Source organism: Diadema setosum, chromosome 11, assembly GCF_964275005.1.
Source record: "Diadema setosum chromosome 11, eeDiaSeto1, whole genome shotgun sequence".
Lineage (NCBI taxonomy): Eukaryota > Metazoa > Echinodermata > Echinoidea > Diadematoida > Diadematidae > Diadema > Diadema setosum.
The window spans coordinates 14,654,813-14,677,148 of NC_092695.1; the positions used below are offsets into that span (position 1 = coordinate 14,654,813).

General features: G+C 37.5%; 1 protein-coding gene across 1 annotated transcript; it reads right to left on the reverse strand.

The window, feature by feature from the left end:
* Positions 1 to 6,561: 6,561 nt before the first annotated feature.
* LOC140234598 (large ribosomal subunit protein uL22m-like) lies at positions 6,562 to 20,374 on the reverse strand. Its single transcript, XM_072314625.1, has 5 exons — positions 19,961 to 20,374; positions 15,768 to 15,833; positions 15,018 to 15,095; positions 10,524 to 10,593; positions 6,562 to 9,359 (listed from the first exon to the last, which is right to left on the reverse strand). Exons 1-5 carry the CDS (start codon positions 20,276 to 20,278, stop codon positions 9,151 to 9,153), a joined length of 741 nt encoding a protein of 246 aa, XP_072170726.1. The 5' UTR covers positions 20,279 to 20,374; the 3' UTR covers positions 6,562 to 9,150.
* Between the last annotated feature and the right edge of the window lie 1,962 nt (positions 20,375 to 22,336).

A 22,336-nucleotide genomic window follows, 5' to 3' on the forward strand; every position in this document is an offset into this window, starting at 1 on the left:
AAAGGTCACCACACTTGTACATTCATTCTCATGTCCATAAACATGGATGTAGAGTTTGCCTGTGTATGTTTCACATCGGTCATTTTATTCTTTTAATTTAGAGTAACCTGATCCATTGTAAAATGCGTTAAACACGCCTGGTCACCAGTGTCTCTCACGTGAAAGCAGAAGTGAGTTGGAGAAACATCAGATTTAGAACTCTGAAATTCTGCAAATGTAAATCAGAGTCAGGGAGAATCTTTGGACACCTGTAATTTTTTAACTGCAAGTACATGTACGTGTGTTGAAGTTCTGCAGTTTGTAAAATAATGTACGATAACATGCTGTGAAATAAAATGTGTACAGAATGTATTGCGTCCCTCTACTTCTGTGTTACTCGGTATCATGTAATTAAGGTAGCAACATAAATGTACGCAGTAATTCTCATATTTTGTGTAGGAATCGTGTGTTTTGAAATGACAAGACTTTCATATCACAGTGTATGTTTTGGGGTAATTCAATGTACAACTGCATTGTACAAGTTTGTACAGCAAATTTGTTAATGTCCAACTTTGTCATAAATGTTTTTCTAATGCAGTGTAAAGGTACATTATCCCCCAGAACATGGACTAGAGGGTACTTTGGCTTAAGCAGTATACTATGCTGCCACTGCCACCACGGCATCAAATTTGTACTGGCTATGTTCTGTGACGGATTTCATCCTTCAGTGTATTATGGAAGTGTATTAATAAAAAATCTGACTGCCTACACCTGGTGGTAGTGCCCTCACTTGTACCATCTTTACACACAAAATTGTTGATTTTTTTAGGTTCTCCTTGTTTGCACTCTACTGGCCTCATTTGACAGATTTTGTTCCATTTTTGTACAGAGGTGAATCATCTTCAAATCATAAACCTGTACACTGTAATAGTTTTGGTTTTGCCCCTCCTGATGTTTCACCTTCTATTTGGTCAAAAGTTGCCACCATGTGTGTTCTCTGCCATCCACATTCCTTTTTCTTGCTTTTACCAATGGACCTGCACCATGGTGAAATTTAGATCCCGATTTTTTGTGGCAGGGGAATCCCATTATAACAAGATCATTGGTTCTGGGTGATTTTTCTCGTTACATCCGGATTCTCGTTGTATCCAACTTGTGGATAGTACACTTTATACAAACATGCTATGTTAAAATTGGGTTACATGCATTGACTATTATGACTATGTCATGTTGATGAACGGAAAAACAGGAAATGTGACTGGAAAATGCAAGAGCATTCTCGCGATAATTACAATTACCGGTATAAAACATACATATATTTTTCTCAATGCTTGTTACCGAATGTTTTAGTGAAGGTCATCACGCTAGCAACACTGCATTTAGCATAACTTGCATGGATGAAAGCTGTGACTAAAGTCCGAATTTAACCTTTCATTCTATGACAAATTATTGATATAAATTGCGTATTATGGTGAAAGTTTACATTACAACTTATACTCATATAAATATAATATGTAATAATGAATATAACAAATATAGTAAATACACTAGTATAACTATTTTTTAATTTCCTTCAGGGAAGCCATGCCCAACATCCTATTTTTCTCTCGCTATTACTGCACAGTGCGATGCACGCAACATGATTTATTTATACCCAGATGACTTTTACTGCCAGAGGGCAATTGTGCTTCCAGCTTGTTGCAACGCATCAGGTTGAATGCGTGCTTTGCCAATTTCGTTGGGTAAAACATTCACACGGTGTGAATGTTTTACCCAACGAAATTGACGGATGCATGCTGTTCATGAAAACAAAAACTAGTACCTGGTAACTGTTGATTGCAAAATCGACTGACATAGTATTTAGATTAGACATTAGTTTAGAGTTAATTCAAATTTTAGCATATGACATCGTATTTTAATTTTGACATCTAATTCAATGTTTTTCTTGTAATCAAAGATATGTAAATGGGGCTACATTCACAAACATTCACAAACATTCGCTGCTCACAGTTAGATACTCCCTTTACATATCTTTGGAAAGGTTACCTTAACATTTCGGATACATAAATACATGTGCACCCTTTTTTTTTTTTTTTCGTTTTAGCCATTAGAGAACACTAATTCAAATTGTAGCATTTGTGATAACATTTAGGCCTATTCTTTAGCAAAGGCTATACATGTACCATCTGAATATTCCAATGCTCTTCTATTATGACCCTCGGAAAGAGACTTTATGAACTTGCAGCGCGTAGTGCTCCCTGATTTTGTTCTGTTTGGCACTGACAGATGTTAGTCTCTGCTTGCATGCAACAATTACACAGAGAATGCACCTTTTTCTGGTTTGAAAACAGTAGGCCTACATGATTTGCCCACTGTTTAGTTCAGTTTTTAAAAAAAAAAATTTTAATCGTTACATCCGCACAAATTTGTGGGGGGTTTTTCCCCTTTGTTATTAGGCCTGAAAATTATCTTTTAATAACCGGAAACTCAAATCCCTATAGGCTAACACGCAAAGTTTAATTTGTGACCGTACGATTTATCTCGTTATAAGCGGATTCTCCTCGTATCCAATCTTGTTGTAATGAGATTCCCCTGTAATGCTCCTCCCAGTGTTCCCCCTTTCATAGGATAAAAGTCACATTTTGATGGTTCTCTTGTGTGCGGGCCATACAGATGACGTTTTGTGACATACAATGTTTGTTGCCGTATTTTCCTCGGGCGTATGGTCAAATTTAGACTCCTGTTGTTTTGAAGTGTTTTGTCTTTTAAAGCACACGAGTCATATTTACATTGTAAGTTGATGAGTTGTATGCACTACTGGTCACACATTTCAGATTTTTTCTTTCTTTTGGTTATGTAGTATTTGTGTGTGTGTGTGTGTGTGTGTGTGTGTGTGTGTGTGTGTGTGTGTGTGTTTGTGCAGGTCCATCATGGTACATGAATACTGTACTATCTTTACCTGTTTAGTTTAGCAATTTGGGGGGATATATTTCCGATGTATGGCAATGGGTATTTCTAGTTTTTAGTTGTGTGTGTGTGTGTGTATGTATGTATGAGTGATTGTGTGAACATGTGTGCATTGTGTTTTTTGAAGGATGCAAGAGGACAAGTATCCTTAGGTTTATTTTAAGCAATTAATGAAATAAATTGTAAGGTTTACTCATATACAAGTATTATGTCCACCCACACAGCCAACATTTTGGGCACTATCTTGTGCAATAGCTTCCAACAGTGAACAAAACACTAAACCAGTATTATGAAGACATACATGTACTGTACTGAAATGCTTGATGTTCATTCCTATCATCCAGATTATTCGAGAACACTATCTGATGGGTGCTACACATGATAGTTATACATGTATCCTGCAAAATTTATGTTCCACCAGATATTGTAAACATGAACAAACTTTGCAGTTTGGCTAAAATTTGAGTAAACTCCATTCTGCTGGCGGCAAAAAGACTGTCACATACATGTCCTTGAAATGATCCCTCATAATGATTAATCGCCTCATTCTGGCAAATGGTTCCAAATTTCACAACACATGCTGAAATATTATGACCATATGTACATTTTATTCACCGTAAACAGACACAAACATGTGGCCATGTCACACAATTTGGGGTACTGCCAATATGCAAGTGCCTCCCGGCCAGCCCTGTGTCAGATGCATATTAGCATAGCTTGGTGGCAAAGTTGAACCAGGTCTAGGTTGCATCTCACGTACTCGCCAGGGCAGCACAAACAGCTCACATACACACAAGAGCTATGAGTCTGGGGCTACAAATGTATCATGCAGGTACATTGTGTGTATCACAATCGCAAAGTACATGTACAAAGCATACCTCTGACTCTGCTTTCGCTTCATGTAACACTGTGATTTCTACAACTCCAATTGTAACTTTTGAAGATAGAACATTCATCTCTGAATTTTGTGGAAATAAAAAGTCCATCAGCTGAAAGCATTTTTGAATAAAAGAGGAATTTACTTCCTATGGAAAACGCATGCATGACCACAAATCACTGGTTGCAAACGCAGTTGAAACAAACTATATGTAGTACAGCGTTATGGCGCCTTGTGACCAGGATAAGTTGGGGGAGATACCATGGTAGAGCTCACTGGAAACTTCACCCAGGTCGCATCTTTCATCCAGGGGTATTTTTGGAGAACTCTTCACTTGTCATTGTGTGACCAGCAGCAGCTTCACATTGGCAACCCATGACCCTAATGGTTGCAAATAATAAAACTTGACAAACTTGAAACTCTTTTTACACAAAATTCAAACTGAAGAAACAAGTAGTAACGAGATATGAAACTCGTCACTGAAGACGAGTTAGGTGATACGCTGGGGTCATCAGATATCGGTCACGGGTGATCGACAACGAAAAAGATGTAAAATAGCGACTTGAAGTTATATTGAGATACATTCGTGAAGTCCAGATCTTTATACAGTCCTACATAATTCAGATCAAATTGTTTCTGTCATGCAACCAAGTGGAAATTTCATGCGTGTGTCGGCGTGTGCAAGTAAGTCGATTAGACAGGCTATGTCAATGAATATTTACCAATGTCTTCAAAATGAAAAAAACAAACAAACCAGAAATCAAACGTGGCGATAAACTCTTAAGAGTCACCTTCACTTTAACATTTGTATTTTCAAATGTGAACTTTGACCATTATTTGCATAACCAAGAGGGCTATGTCTCATCTCGTCATTATATAATATGATCAGTTTGACAAACTCTATGCAAAATTTTGCAGCAGTCAAAGCAATGTACAATGTAGTCTCCAACACAAAACAAAGGGATATTGTGTGTGTGTGTGTGTGTGTGTGTATGGATGCGTTTACATTAGAATGTGGTTTCTATATGGACGAAAGTGGAATTACTTCATTGAAAAAAAAAAGTAAAAGAGTAGACTGAGGTATTTTGTTTTGTCATCTTGTGAGGTTCGAACCTGCACGTGTGCAACCTTACGTTTCTGGCGCAAAAGACAGTGTCTTTAACCTCTCTGCTTTACGACTCGACGAGAAAGTATGTGGAACGTAAGGTTATATGTGAAAGATAAATCGGGAATCATTTTCGTCCACATTCGATTCTCATTTTCACTTTCAAGCTGGAAAATTGTCAACCTGATGAGGAGATTAAAAATAATAAAATGCATGATTACTGCAGCTTATTGTCTCAGCTACGACATACTTAAGTTTCAGAGGAAATGGAGCAAAATCAGCTGAGGTATAGGTGCTAGAACGTTATCTAAGTCAATGCATGGTTGTAAAAAAAAAATCACCTCCCATAGACATAACACGTAAACTAGGCTGATTTTGAGCCTTTGCCTTAATCACAATTTCCAGTATGATGATGTCATCAAATTGCAAAACAATGACATGGACTTGAAAGACAAATGTTCAAATACAACATATCTCAATTTGGGATAATATTGAGCTGAATCTACCGAGATACCAGCAAATAAATGTGAGAAACAGTACCTCAAAAAATTTATTCCACTTTTTGATTTCAGATGACGATATGATGACGTCATAGAGTTTTCCTCGAAATATTGATACTTGAAAATTATGTTATTTACAATTCATATGCTTTTGTAATATGCAATAAAAACAGGGTTGCTTTGGGGGCTTTATTTAATGATTTCCAGCCAAATTCTAATTTTATGCATAAATTAACATAATTCATATAAAATAAAATAAAGCGATTTATTGAAATTTAACAACACAGCTCTATAGATTGCATCATGAGTGACGTGTGTCCCAATTTTTGTAACGAACTCGCGAATCGCGGCCGAGATCATTAGGGGGGGCCATCATGCCCCCCCCCCCCCCCCGGACTTTAAGCTCACAAAATAGCCCAGGTAAGTTAGGGTTAACTTTGACCCAAGTGCAGTGCTTTGTTATTGGTCAAAATCGATCGGAAATCAATGGATACTGTCACTGGATGTATCAGGAATCCAAATCAGTTGAAAAAAGTGTATTTTCATGTTGCTTACACGCTGTGCGCGTGAAAATGTGCAGACTGACGCACACGCGCGGAATTTTTTTGAAACGCTTAGAATTGTCTGAAACTTCAAGAAAACCCATTAGGATGTCGATTTGAGCATTTCAAAATTTTGACATGCGCGTATGCGCACATCATGGTGACCTGGGTAATTAGCATAGTACAGGACGATGAGATGTGACTTGAACTTTATGTCTACCGAAAATGGTAAAGAAATGGCATTTAGTTATGAAGTTATGAACGATCATTGAAAATCACAAAATGGTGCCTAGATGACATCACAGATAAGTTATCGTCATGAAAATGTTGCTGTACTGAGATATTGTCATGAGATATGATGACTGAAAATTTTATGTGAATTGGTCAAGTCATTATTGAGATATTTTGTTCACAAAATTCGTCAGAAAGAAATGGGAATTTTGAGCAAACACAATAGGTGATACGCCGTTAGCGTATCACCTAATTAACAAAAAATGTTTGCAAATGCACACATTGATTCCATTGCATAGGGTGTGAAGGAAGATGAGCACTAGACAGCTGGCAGTGACAATGCCACCTATTTATCCCACAGTGCATCTTTGACAGGGCTCAGCAATGATGTTTTGTGCATTGGTTAATACTGAGAATTGTCATAAAGAAGAAGAAGAAGAAGCAGAGAGATACCACTTGCTGTGCCATGTACTCGATAATGGACTCCATTTTTGCTGTAAAAAAACTTCTTGCTGGAATCAACTGGATCATTCTCCTCAAATTCCATCTAAGATGTCAGTCTACTCCAAAACGCAAGCTCCTTTGGTTCACACAGCACACTCCCTACTTCATGGCATCACCTAACCATAGTGTTACTAACAACTCATGACAGGTTGCATAGTTAACTGAGTTTTCAAACAAACATGTTCACAATATTCAACAGACTCTGCTTGACACAACCAAGCTAACATGACAACTTTCTCATCTGGGGCTCAATACAACTGTATGTGAGGCTTCAAACTGTACGTAGCAATAGTTTGTATTGAAACATGCTTACATTAACAGAGTCACATACGGGCATCCTTAAATTATTAGACTCCTGTTTAACAAGAGAAATCTCACTGTCCTGAGCATCTCATCACATAGGGAGGCCTTCCATTCCGTTTTGAATAGCATCATTTCCTTCATGTTCCAGTGCTGGGAGACCTTGACAAAGTGTTTTGATTCTTCCTTTCTTTCTTTCTTATATAATCATAAAGTCCTGAAATACAGAGTACTCTCATTATAATGGACACAATCATAATGAGTCTCCTATAAAAGGAAGTACATGTACATGTTAATGTTCATTTTCAAATATCTTTGAAATCCATACCAGAAAAGTCACAACAAACACTGTCATTGCAAACTTTTTCAGCCAATTTTGGCCTCATGGATTTAAAAAAAAAAAAAAAAAAAAGTCATTTACAGTTAATGTGCCAATACAACAAATGGGATTTGCTTTTTTAACATGATGAATCATCTCTTTCTTTATTGTCATTGCAGTTGATTTGCAAGCACATGTTTATTTTTACGCGTTGTCACAACAAGAAATCTGCATGCATTGACACTATACAATAACTACATGCTGCAGTTAGGTACATTATGGTCCTCATGAGAATTCAAGTAAACAGGCTTCACAACCTTGCCCCTCAAGTATGCATACTATCCAGCAGAACACCATTTAGCATGTAATCACTATTCAGATACACTTGATGTTGCCTACCTGGGAGTCAGAGCACTTGTGACATTATTCATCTGTGAATGACAGGCAGAATATAAAGGGCACTGTCACCAGAAATATAAGCTGATTGACAGTTTTCCATGATGCTAGTACACTGCCATGGTAAAGTTGAAAAAAAAATATCATAAAGTGCATGCAGCAGAATGCACACAGGAAATGTGGCACAGTGGCCTGTAATGGTTGGAACATTGGGGGTAGCATTGCAAAATTATTTTTTTTTTTTTTGAAAATAGAATGACAAATCATACAATGCACAAAGTTCAAATAATATATCCATTGCCAAGTAACTACCAAGCTATGACGGGAATGAGGATGACGACAAATGTTCATCCAGTCAGGGTGACGTTTGACCTGGTAAAAGATTACTGTAAGGTTTACAAGGCCGCCACAAATTTTATTGTTACCTGGTCCAGATATGCTACATGATGTGTCAATGCACTGATAGGATTTGGGGCAAAATCCCTCAAGGTCAAAGGTCACTGAACTTTGGCTAAAAATGACAATTATAAGCTGTAACTAAATCAAGGAATATCCACAGTCTCTGTTGAGATGGGTACAGTGGAAACTCGGTGTAACGAGATCCTTGGGACCAAGACAATTTGTTCTCTATATCAGATATTTTGTCATACCAGTAGTCAATAAACAATTACAAAACAAAAGAAATAAATTCACTGGAACTGGAGAAATTGGTTTTTTACATCAGGTATTTTGTTATATCAGATCACTTAATATCAAGTTTCCACTATACAAAGAAAAAGAAATTTCCATGAAATAATACTGGTGAAATATCTGGGTGTACTTTTAAAAAATACTATATCTAGCCATTATTGTAGCCAGAAATGGTGATACATCACTGTATTCAAAGTTGGTGGACAAAACAGAAATAAATTGACAATAATTTCCATGAAAATGATAGTGATGATAGGTCAAAGGTCACTCTACTTTGCTTTAAAATTAAATTTTCCAGGCATAATTTCAGCTACTAGTGTCCATCTTAAATACTACTTAATAAGAAGGATGGACATGAACAAGCAATGTGCTGAAATGTCAAAGCACAAAGGTCAACAGTCACCAAAACTTTGGTCAAATGTCCTTTCTGGCCATAAAATCCAATCGGCACATGTATTTATAAGTCTCGCTGAAATGTTTGCAAGTGTCATGGACAGATTGAAATATTTTTTGAAAAAAGGGTCTAAAGTCAATCAATGGTCAGTGGTCAAGATCAATTAGCTTCATCAGAACGAAAATGAAGGGTCATGTACTTCCTGGCAGACATACCTGCGTGAGAAGGGGAAAGCATATAAACTGATAGAATGCAGTTCACAGTACACTGAGCATGTGTAATGCATGCACACACAGGTGCAGTTTTCAGCAGTTTGTTGTAGCACTACACATCCAGGAGGGTCACATCAAAGCCCATGAATGATGGTCCTGCTCCTCTTTGACACCAAGAAGTGTCTGGCCTGGTCATAACCCGTGAATGTCGGCTTCTCTGGTGGTGGCCCCTCCTTCAGCTTGATAAAGAGATGGCAATAGACCAAGTCCAGGATACTGGCCCGCCCCTTGGCATGGTAGCGAATGGCATGTTGATACTTTCCCTTCCCAACAAAAGCATCCGCTGGGTAGAAAAGTAAAGATGCACATCATTTACTCATGAAGTAATGACATTTTTGGTTGATGTGTAAGAGTTTCTGGGTAAAAAACAAAAACAATCCAGAAATGTCGCTATGGTGATTGATATTCTTCCACCATTATCGCATTATTCTCCCATAGGTCTGTAGTACATCACAGTGTGAGACGACAGTTTCACATGATTGGTTAAAACTGAAATGATATATTTGAAAGTGTGATGGCACAGCCCAAAATGTGTTTAGTGTATGTACATTCCTTGAACCAGATTTAATTTGGATGGCTAAATTGTTTCAAAGGGCCATGTATTCAGGATTTGAGCATTTTCACTTTTTCACTTCTGACTCCATGGCTCACATCTTTCTTCAATTGATCAGTAACTGGTAATATTTGATTTTCATGACAATGCTTCAAAATTTTTTTCAAAATATGGGAAAACTAGTGGCACTTTAACATTATCATTAAACCTTTGACCCCACGGCCCAAGTCTTTCCTTTACAGAATCACTGTGCAGTATATACATGCATAAATATGTAGTTTCATTAAGTGTATGCACTGAGTAATTTTCAAGGTATGGGAGAAACTGTAATTTCAGCATTCAGCAAATTTGGACCCCCTGACCCCCTGGGGGGGGGGGGCACCCCTGGATCTGCCATGAACAACTACAGTCATCAATGTACTTACTGATAGTATTATTTAGCTCCATCGCTTCTGGTTCTAGAGAAGATTTTTTTTTTTCATAGAGATTCCTTAATTTTATGGGGTATGGGCCCCTGGGGGCGGGGTGGGGCAATGACACGTATTTGAATATATTGAGATCCTATCCCACTAGGGATGCTACCTGCCAAGTTTGGTGAAAAGTCCATCATGGGGCTTGCCAGGAGAAGATGAAAATGTAAAAGGTTTTGCCTGCCAGACACCAGACAAGGAGTGATAACAATATCTCACTTGATCCTTCTGCTCAGGTGAGCTAATAACGTCACGGGGAAGACAGAACGAACACACAATGCTCACCAGATCCAAAGACTTGAGTGAGCTAAAAATAGGGTGATACCATATTCCTAAATTCTTTGATATTTTCCAAGATCTTCCTCCATTATTAAAAACTTTACAATATCAACATTACAGCTGTACTTAGAAAGTAGACTCGTACCTATATGAAGGTTTGACTTGAATTCCACATTGTGATTTTTCACAGCCACCTCTTGTGCTTCTAATAAAACCTGTTGGAAAATAAGAAGAATGTGACCATCCTCTCCTGACTTCTACTTACACACTCTCACAACATCATCACCCTGCACAGAATATTGCAAAGCACCAGTGATGTTTTGAGAAATCAAGTTTGCAATAAGGCAAGAAAATACCCTTGGAATAGATAATTCAGGACTTGCAGAAGTCAATATTTCATGGTCATCACTTTTTGGCATGTATTTCTTAACACAATATGATTACATTGGGCTAAAATAAATTTTGGTCATATATTTCTTTAATAATACCTACTCAAGAAGAAAGCATTCTCAACTGATTGTAAAAAGTCCCCATTGAGTGGTCTTTGCTCAAAACATCAAATATGTGTCTAAAGTAATTTCAATTTTGCTATCACTGAAAGACACTTATAGTCCACAATAAGGAAACTGAATGACAGTGACAGAACGACTGCAGAACAGAAGCATGATAAATATTGATGCATTGTGTGTGAGTGTGAAAGTGCACACATCTCATTTATGATAAACACAGTTTAAATTACAGTCAACCTCGTTTACCTGCTACCTCAACATCAGATTAGCTGAATATTACTTATCTTGAGGCAAAACAGAAGTAAAAATATTCCTTGTTATTTCCTCTTATTAACACTTTATGAGTAAGGTGAAATAACTTGAAGTTTGGTTATCTTGATGGGTAATCCTCAGTCCCATCTATACTTATTTTTTTTTTTTTGGCCATATTTCACTCAAAGCAAATGCCAACATTGCTCAGCTATTCCCAGACAAACAATTATACCAAGATCAAGCATGTGTGGGTGTTACACATCTTTTCATACTTGATGACAAATACTTCAACAGATCAGAATGATTGTACATCCAATGCAAATATACTGTATGTCTACACGTAATACCCCCATACCTACCACATGTACATACAGCACATGAATATACACTATCAGGGCTGCCAACTCTCACTCATTGAGAGTGAGACTCACTCATTTTGGTCCTTTCTCACTCTCAAACTTTATTTCATTTGCATGCACTTCTATTGATCTCTTGACTCCTAAATTATAGCATTGGCCTCTGGGAGTCTCACTCTCAACTAGTTTCCAATGTTGGCAGCCCTGCACTATGCATATATACCATGTACTGTACAGATATATGATATATATATATATATATGTATGTATGTATGTATATGTATATGTATATGTATATGTATATATATATGTATGTATATATATATATATATATATATATATATATGTATATAGATATATATATATATATATATATAACAAAAGGATCCGAAAGTCAGGGGAAGACAATTTTATGAAAATGGCATGACATTATTCCCTTACTCTGCTACTTTTATTTCATATATAGCACAACTCATAAAAGTACTCGGTTGCGGAGATATCAATGATTTTATCAGCGCATGTCAAGTGGTTGAGGAAATCAGAGTTTCGAGAAAAACGCCTTCAAAGTTTTCCTTCCGACGCTATCAGTTTTTACCACTTTACAATAGAAGGCATGCTTCTAGCGACCTCCGCGATATTCATTCAAGCTTAGCGCCAGCGGTCTACACACGACCAATCAGTTATCAGGATGCACTGACCAATAAGATCACTCCCTCGTTGCTAGGGGCGGAGTCTAGCTATGGCGCTAAATCCAAATCTTCGGACACGTTTCTCTTACATTGAAAGTCGGAAAATCATGGGCCAGAAAAACGCTGATTTCTTGGCTTTCCTTTGATCATTTAGCTTCGAAATTTCGGCAGATGATAGACAAAACATGAGACTACAAAATTATGCCAAAAACAGAAATCCGACTGCTTTGACCAATTTTGATGCTGCAACTTCAATCTCGATTTTCTCAGCTCAGCCGTCAGCGATTTTAGGATCGTTTTGTTGTAGCGGGTCACAATATATAGACACATATATACATACATACATATATATACATGTATTTCATCTTTGGCTCTTCGTGGAGGGAACCAGTCCATGGATGCGTTGTTGCTACGCCTAAACGCGCACAGGCACTGCGCGGTTACCATGCACTGTGTCAGCAACTACCAGACTAGACGCATTCCATCACAAGCAGGTTAGTTTTGAAATCCGTCCGACCACGAGCAGACATATACCCTAGTGTGTATGTCTGCTTCAGAAACGAATTTTAATCTAACAGCACATCGCATCCTGGCCGCTGATGAAGAAAGCGATGACTAACCTGCTTGGTGTCTTGTTTCTATATCATGCGCATTCCTCGCCAGGATAAAAGCGTTTTTAGTCTAGAATGCCATTTTAGGTTTTTATCACATATACATACGTACATACATGTATGTATGTGTGTATATATATATATATATATATATATATACATATATGTGTGTATATATATATATATATATACATATATGTGTGTATATATATATATATATATACATATATGTGTGTATATATATATATATATATATATATATGGGGGTTTTTTCAATTGTATATTAACAAAATACATTTATACAGTACAAAACTGTACAGACCTACGTGTATATGGGTAATTCCATAAAGTTGGGGCAGTGTCCATGTAGCATCGTGATATTTAAAAAATATATTTCAGCATAACTCAATATTCATTATGCTATACATTTATTGTTTGTTGGCTTTACATTTGCATTGAGGCCACACATTCTCCTGGAAATTTTGTGCCATTCAGACTCAATTTTGATGAAGTTATTAAACAATATGTAACAGTGTCCTGTAGCATCGTGACGTGTCCATGTAGCATCGTGATATTTTAAAATTTGGTCCTGAGAGACAAATTATGCCAATTAGCTTGACCAAAATTTGATGCAATATGCATTTACAAGATATGAATGAGATAGCTAAATATCTCAAATTTCCTGTACACAGTTTTAATTTTAAAAGAAAATTACAGAATGTATCACAATGCTATGCGGTGTCCTTTTTTGTTACATTTGGTGGACACCGCGTAGCATAGTGACACATTGTGTAATTTTCTTGTAAAAGTAAAACTGTGGAAAGGAGAGTTAAGATATTTAGCTATCTGACTAATCTAGTAATTATGCATATTATATTAAATTTTGGTCAAGCTAATTGCATTAATTTGTCTTTTAGGACCAGATTTTAACTAACACGATGCTACATGGACATATGAAATGAAAGTGGAAGAGCGAGGGAATAATGCTAATGTCATGTTTTAGAAAATCAACTTCCCCCGACTTTTGGATCCTTTTGTTGTAGCAGGTCACATTATTATATGATATACGTGGCTAGTCATATTCCTGATTCAAGGTATTAAAGTGAAGTTAAAGTAATGTACCTGTAATCTGCAGTATGCCCCTCACCCCCCCCCCCCCCCCCAAAAAAAAAAAAAAAAAACCATGTACAATCAGATTTTCACATTGATAACTTTCAATATGATTAAATAAGCCAGTTTGGAGTTAGCTCATGGGCACATTGGTACGAATGACCTTTCTTTTTTCTCAGTTGGTTAGGGGCACTTCACTCGTTTTCAGAGCGACATAATGCATAAGCTTTACGTAACAATTTATGGGATTCATCAATCCCGTTCAAACAAAGAATAAACTTGCGTAGACCAAATGAGCAGAATGATCTGTCAATTCACACTTGAGAAAGCATCCATTTCATTATTTTGCATTGGATGTATTGACAATCTCTTTCTATTGATATTGACAAATACCACTTTTGCTGTCAGGTGGATGTGCTGGCAAGCGGCATTTATAAGGATTACATGAATAATCATTACATGACAGATGCTTATCCCAGTAAATTTAAAAACCAACATGCCTGTTGGTCCGAATGACCTTGTTTCTGCTCATGCGCAAAGTGGAACTCCGAACTGGCTTATTGTCTTAACGCTACTGCAGGGTCTTGAAATATAACATCTTAGCTCTGTTTTGCAGAAAACCCCATTCAATTTGGTTAAGTGGTCACACAGAAATGTGGATTGTTAAGCATGTCATGGGTTTGATTATTTCAAGTTTAGCACTTGGATGATCTTGGAACTGCATATTAACGTGTGAACACAATGGACAAAACTTGGAGGGAAGCTAAGGGATTCCTGACGTGCTCTACAAAACTCTTCATTTCTCTTTGACCACTGAAGCAAATGGGATGGGGTTTTCTTGAAGATGTGGGCAATAAGTTATAGTTTCATACCCGGAAATTTCATTTGGATAGATTCACTATTTTAAATTTATCACAGCGGAGAATTCCGTTTTCTTTTTCTTTTTTTCTTTTTTCTTTTTTTTTGGGGGGGGGGGTACATGCGGTACAAGTATCATGGTATGAACTAAATCATTGAATAGCATCATTTATGAAGGTACTCAAAAACACAACATGAATAATGATGGTACAATGTATGTGATATCCTGAAAATTTGAGGGATAACAATCCAACCTCTCTTGCTATCTTTGCTCCTTTCTTGTTCACATGTTCAAGCTGGTTAAGTGCATCATCGATCATCATTCCCTTAATCTGGGGAAAGAAAAAACAAGACAGCAATAAAAATATTCACAAGAACGTGATGTTTTATGGCTCATCATAAGTGCAAAATGCTACACCCAGCTTTCAATTTGTTGCATTTATGAGAAAAATGAAAGGCAATCAACAAACTGAAACAACTGTCATTTGCACCGACATGCATTTCGAAACTAATGAAATTCATTTACGTGTAAACTTATTATGAACCGCATACATAAATTAGGCTGAAATGCATCAAATCATGTAAAATGATTCTTAGGTTAAATACAGCAGTTTTACACCTGACCTCAAGCTCACCATTATCAAACTGAAATGCTCTCTCATAAATTCATCCAGATTCATAGATGAGCGTGATTGATTCCTTTCTATACATTACATAATATTGCTACTTTTTACATTCATTTCCTCCTAGCTCAATCTAACTGATTCAACAACTTGCAACAAAATGTAGCATTCAAGCAAGTACAAAAATTCACGCATATAAAATCACAGATTTACATGTAGCTAGTTTTAACCCATTGAGGACAAGTCCAGAGTATACTTGGGGAAAGGTCTATTGGAAATGTGTGATGTAGCAAAACCAGTCCGTCCTCAGTGGGTTAATGAATAGTGCAACATCAGAATATCGAGAATGAATTTACAGACATCATGAACATATATACTCACAAAGGTGGTGATGTACCACATCTTTCTCTGGCTGTATTTGATATCTCTTCTGGCATAATGTACTTCCTAATGATTGAAAGGCGAGAAACATACATTGTACCTACATGCAAGTAAGAAAACATGCCACAAAAATACATCTTTATGTGTTATTCCAGTGAAACAGAGTTCAATGATATTTTTTTAAAAATGTTGGTTGGCCACTATGTTTTACTTTAGTGAAAACATGGATGCGATGAGTGTTTGCATGGGGGAACTACCCAGATTATCAAATGAACAATATTGCACTTTGCAGGTCCTATATAATACCATATATGAATACTCATCAGACATCCAGCTAGATCATATACAATGTATGTACAGTAATATAAAGGTACATTACAGCTAAGACTGTCAAGTTTCAACTCACCTTTGAAACATTGATTTAATGTTAAGATAAGTTACTGTCCAACACTGTACCCTGTTATAACAAACACAGACTGTAAGCTATCACTGTTGCAGGAAGATTTTCCTCTCTGACCTTTATTAGAACTTGCATGTGCATAGTAGTACATGTAGTACAAGTTAATTGATGTGTATACTGGTAAGCTTATTTTGGAAACACCATACAATTTGGAGAAGATTTAAGGATAAACGGTAAAGCAAACCACCCATGATTTGGTCAAATATCTTGTACATTATTCACACACAAGCAAAACAAACAAAATATTTGGGCTTATCCTGAATTTTGATAAATTTGATTAGGTTGTCCACGTGTTGGCAAGATAAAAAGATAAGTAACAAAACTGGAACAAAGTTCATGCTGTATTCACCAACGGTTTATTTCTGCACACAAATTTTTGAGCGTCTCGCCGCCCTTTCTCAAGTGTTGATACTGAGAGAACAATAACAAAATTAAGCCATAACAATATATTGCAACCGTGTTACCAAGGATGCACGCTTTAACGCATCAATGCTAGGCATCCTAGCACCCAGCGCGCATACTGGCAACAGTGCAATGTTACGTCATAATGAAATGACAATGAGTATAAAGCATGTACATAAAAAAAAAAACTTGGCACGACTGATACAGAAGTAATTCCTCTGAGGACGAAGCAGTACATTATTCCTTACAAAATTCAACATACACATAAATCAGCCTTAATTCTAGTGTATAGATAATCTTTACATAATCTGAAATTATCATGATTAATATAAACATTCAATTTTTTAATAAATCAAACTGAATCGTCACGCTGTGATGGCAATGTAAAATTTGTACAAGGAGTTTATTGTTCCTTTCAAACTTCCGCATATATATACATTAACTTCCAAATTCTGGTGAATAGATAATCTTTTAATAATCTGAGACTAGCATGACTATGAAACGTGAAAAATCAATTATTTGTAATTAAACAGATACGTCACAATACGTCTCGGAGTGAAAACAAAACTGGTTCCAAGTAAAAAGAGAGCGTGTTTTTGTATATTCAGCATTATATTACTCAATTATAGTGATAAGACCCATTGCAGTGGGGTAACGGGGGAACATACAACAGTAAGCGGTGCAGCTACTTGTAAAAAGTGTAGTTCGTGAGCCACGATAGATCTATGTTCATGCCCTGTCCCTGGAAGCTCCTTGTGCGGATGATTGTTTGTAGTTCTTTCATGTGTCTTTCTTCAAAGGCTTCCATGTCCTTGTATAAAATGCAACATTGCAGATCTGTTAGTGTGTGATTTGTTTTTTGTAGAGTCACTTTGAAGGGGAAATCCAATGATTTAGCAGGTTAATTCTCACGCCGTTTTCAGAGTATGTTGTCTAGTATATGAGGAGTCTATATCAAGTCTTTGAGGTAAAGGGTGCATATTCTATGTAAAATAGGTAAGTTTTCACGCGCGAACTTAAGTGTCCGGAAACACAACCCCCCATCATACTCAGTACAAAAGTAGCCCAACCAGACACCGCACCGTGCGACACTTGTGTGTAAATTTTACCATGGGCATGACATGTGTACAGTGACAGGGCTGTGCTGTGCCTGTGCCTGTGCATCATAGTTAGAACTCTAGTTAGGGTAGCAGTAAAACTACTAGTAACTGCAACCAGCTTGAATTTGAAACTTGTGAAAGCATATATACTTAACAGTCCTCCTGTAAAGCTGTATACAGCGAGATACCCTTATAACGAGGAGATTCTACTGGTCCCATTTTCATGTGCACATATTAAAATAGTAGAAATGTGCATATGTTTATAATGAAGGAACCAGTTATAACGAGGAAAAAATGGTGGTCCCACCAACCTCATTAGGTTTCCCTGTACTAGTAGAGGCGAGCCTTAGAGGAGTGCCTCAGGCTCAGGGTTTTATAGGGTGGCAGTAACTGCACGTGCTGCGAAACACAGCCCGAACGCCGATCAGTATATAAACCGTGTACAAGGAGCGCCCAGGGTTAGGGTGGCAGTAGACGCGACGCACTAAATTTAGGCCTACTCCTGAAAGAGCTGGAGCCAATGCAATTTAATTTGCCAAATCACCCCCTCGAATTGTTCCGAATTAGTACTAGAGTCTAAATAAAACTTTAAAGATAATAAAAAGTTTTGGTACCTCAAAAGCTTCCCTGAATTTCCTTGTCTTGGTTTGTGTTTCAGGTTAAAGTATGTTGTCTGTGAGAATTACTCGCCCCAAAGTGCTCTCGAGTCTCATGTCTTAGTAATCATGCAATAATGGTTTCGTACCAGAGCCGACGCTGTACAGCGTCGATAAATACTGTACGAAACCACTGACTGCGACCAGCAGCGTGCAGCCCATTGTACGCATAGCTAACTGCGACCAGCAGCCCCATACGCATAGCGTAATGGGGCTTCGCATTGTAGCATTCAGGATCATGACAGAATTAGTATCGCGGGTAAATGTCAACTTAAAATCCAAAAATTTCTTCGATTTGAAGACTTACCAATTAAGTTGAAGTATTGAAAACAGGCTTCGATCAACGTTTGGTTCTGCCAATAGTCCCTTTCTGTTCGAATTGATGACTGAATGTGACTCGGTCGAGAGGACCTTGGGAGAGCTACATACACTGGATACCATGGCCAGCGCATGCGCACACAAACATCTTATCCGTTCATGGATTTGAAATTTGTGTGCATGTGATGTGTTCGCATGCACTGGCTGTAGTATTCAGTGTACTGTATGTAGCTCTCCTAAGGTCCTGTCGACCGAGTCACATTCAGTCATCAATTCGAACAGAAAGGGACTAGAGACATAGGCAGAACCAAACGTTGCCCGAAGCCTGTTTTCAATACTTCAACTTAATTGATAAGTCTTCAAATTGAAGAATTTATGGGATTTTAAGTTGACATTTACCCTGCGATACTAAATCTGTCATGATCCTGAATGCTACAATGCGAAGCCCGATTACGCTATACATGTATGGTAGCCCTACTACATATCGACCACCCTTATTGAAACCGACCGCGTATAATTCGCGCACTGAACTCTTAGTACGCACTTCTCTGCGCGCAAAGCACATAAAAATGGATTGGCTTTGAATGTAGATTAGGATGGTGTGGGAAAACGCGATAATTCACTGTTCATTAATGGTTTTAATCAAGGACAAAATTTCGAATGAATATTTTCACCGAATCGTAATGACAGCACAATGTAATGTCTATGGAAGTTTCTAAAAGGCTTCTAAAAAGCTTCGTACAACACGGTGTTCAATACAACTCGGTTTACGTGCATTGTCAATGCAAAATCAGCGGTCGATCCTAAAAACGCGATTTACCGCGGGGAGCTGAAACGAGGCCACGCAAGTTCGTAGGCGATATTTTTGCACTGAAACTTCGAATCGACAAGGGAACAACGGCATTTGATAGAGCTGGATTTTCTCAATCACGTAGGTCAAGTTTTTGTTAAATATTCTTATCAAGCAAATAAACATTAGGCGGTCGATTAGTAGTAGGTCCAACCCTACTATGCGTATGGGACTGCTGGTCGCTATGCGTATGGGACTGCTGGTCGCTATGCGTATGGGGCTGCTGATCGCAGTTAATTGCATGATTACTAAGACATGAGAGCACTTTGGGGCGAGTAAGTCTCACAGTGTTATTTATATGAAAGGTACTTTAACCTGAAACACAAACTAAGACAAGGAAATTCAAGGACACTTTTGATGTACCAAAACTTTTTATTATCTTTAAATTTAGTTTTAAAATTACTTACAGCAGGTCGCCTTGGTTCACCTGGTTTCTGAGGTGGGTACACAGTTTTATTCTTTGATTCCCAGGCTGACGTGTTTGCACTGGTATGGAAGAATAACCTCTGGGAATTGCACAGATCCGCACCAGTTAGGTCTAATCCGACGCCAAGCATAGACTTAGTTGTAGAAGCAGTCACGCTGTTTGATATGATCCAACACGGATTTAATACATACGGGACTAAAGAGGGTTTTCCATTCGTCACCAAATATGCTTTGTTGGCTGACATCATCTTGCCAAGTAACGAAAGTCTACGTATTCTGAAAAAATTCAGAGATGCCATCTTATAGATTTGAACGCTGAACTTTGGAAAGAAAGCAAGTTCAGGTATTTCAATAGGAAGTCGACTCTTCCCAGCTTCGTCGTGGTCGCTCGTGGTGGTTGTGGGGTTCTGTGTTGGGGGGGGGGGGGGGGGGGGTAGGCGTGTTTTTTTTAGACTGCACAGATTGGGGAAACTAAAAATCTATCGGGGACCCTATCCCTAAACCTAACCCTAACCCTAACCCTAACCCTAACCATAAACCCTAACCCAACGTTTTTCCCATAGGTTTAACACGCGCCATGCCCCAATCTGTGCCGTCTTTAAAAAAAAAACGCTAGCGGGGGGCGATTTTTTTTTCCGTAACCCTAACGCGTCGAAATTGCCAATTGTGGCACTTGAGCAAAGACTATCAGTGTACTAGTTGGTTTTGTGTTGCTTTCTTATATACAGTACCATGGTCGTCTGCTAACCACAGAATCAGATTAGAATGTGAGAATGGCACGCCGCCTTGTGAACTGTCATAACAACGGGTTTGTGTGTGTGTGTGTGTGTGTGTGTGTGTGTGTGTGTGTGTGCGTGTGTGTGTGTGTGTGAGTGTGCGTGTGTGTGTGTGTGTGTGTGTGTGCGTGTACGTGTTTTCATTTCGCCATCGGCATTGCGTTCTCCTTTGCTGTCTGCTTACACTACTTATTCCTGTGGTTTTGTTCGCCGTCTGCTGACACTTTTCCTTTGTCTCGCAAGACTTGCGTTGTTAATAAAATAATAAATATCATTTATAAAGCGCTGAGCGTCTCGATGAAAACATTAGAAAAGAGAAATTCAGTCATGGAGTACAAATTGTTGTTAAGATGCAAACTCCAAGTTTTCATCAATATCTTGTTTATAAGCTTGAAATGAATTATGATATTTAAGTATTATATAGGCCTATACAGGCGTACAGCTGCAGCAATTCAAGTTTCAAGTTTCAAGTTTATTCAAAGTTTCCACAATACAAAAAATTACATAAGAACAATAATATGTAACAAGGAATACATTGTTGAATATATGCGATTAAAACAATTTGCAGAATATTTGAATATAAATTGACAATGCATGCTATTGTTAACATTGATCATGTTTATTAAGCCACGCAGAATCAGATTCGAAGTGGGCATTAGGTCTAATATTGGGTAACATGAATACACTACTTGGTTAATTTGGGTTTATACTTCTCCAACCTCACGATGATTGTGCTTTAAAAAAAAAAAATGATTCAGAAAGGCGTGTAGGCTCCTTTTTAGTACAGGTTCATGTAGATCAAGATGTATGATTAAATTCTCATGCACTAACATCCAAGATGAAGATGGGAGAGGGAAAAGAAGCTGGGGAGAGTAATCATCGATTTCGATCGATAAAATCTCTATATTAATATATCAATTCAATCAGCTTTATAAAGGCATTTTGAAACAGCATTTATAAAGCAAACATCGACTCATTTTCATTTAAAATTCCTCTAATATCACGTACGGTTTGAATTGATCTTATAGGTCTATATTTTTTGATGTTCACTTTATCATTTCCAACCCTATAGTTTTCCTCATCAAGTACGTCGTTACCTCTACCAAAACGACCATCAGTGAAGGAAACCCAAACCCAAAGAGAAATATGGATTGAGTGAAAGCAGCAACGTTAGTCAAACACATCAGTGACAGTTAAAGGAAAATCGCACAATTGTAAAAGATGCAAAAGTTATGAATTTGGAACGTTTTGATGTTGGTACAACTGGATAAGGGGACACTTGAGTTCATGATATCATGTGTGGACAACAACATAAAGAAAATATAAAACATGTTTTCACTTTTCTTGCGTAATGAAAGAACATTTGACTATAAAAACTGCTTTCAGAAAGTAGGGGGAATGATTACTGCCTTTAACATAACTTATGTCAGTATCAGTTCAGTTGATGTAATGTGTAATTTTCATGAAAAATGATTTCTTTGTGGAATTCTCTTCATGTTTTCTTTACATTGTTGTCCACACATGACGTCATGGACTCTAGTAGTCTCCTTATCCAGTGATTACAACACCAAAACTATGAAA

Coding starts and splice junctions, on each gene's coding strand:
- LOC140234598 (XM_072314625.1), bottom strand. CDS start 20,278: ATGGCATCTCTGAATTTTTTCAGAATACGTAGACTTTCGTTACTTGGC. Junction 10,594..15,017: donor GAGCAAAGATAGCAAGAGAG/GTTGGATTGTTA, acceptor ATTTTCCAACAG/GTTTTATTAGAAGCACAAGA. Junction 9,360..10,523: donor CAAGTCAAACCTTCATATAG/GTACGAGTCTAC, acceptor TTTTCTACCCAG/CGGATGCTTTTGTTGGGAAG.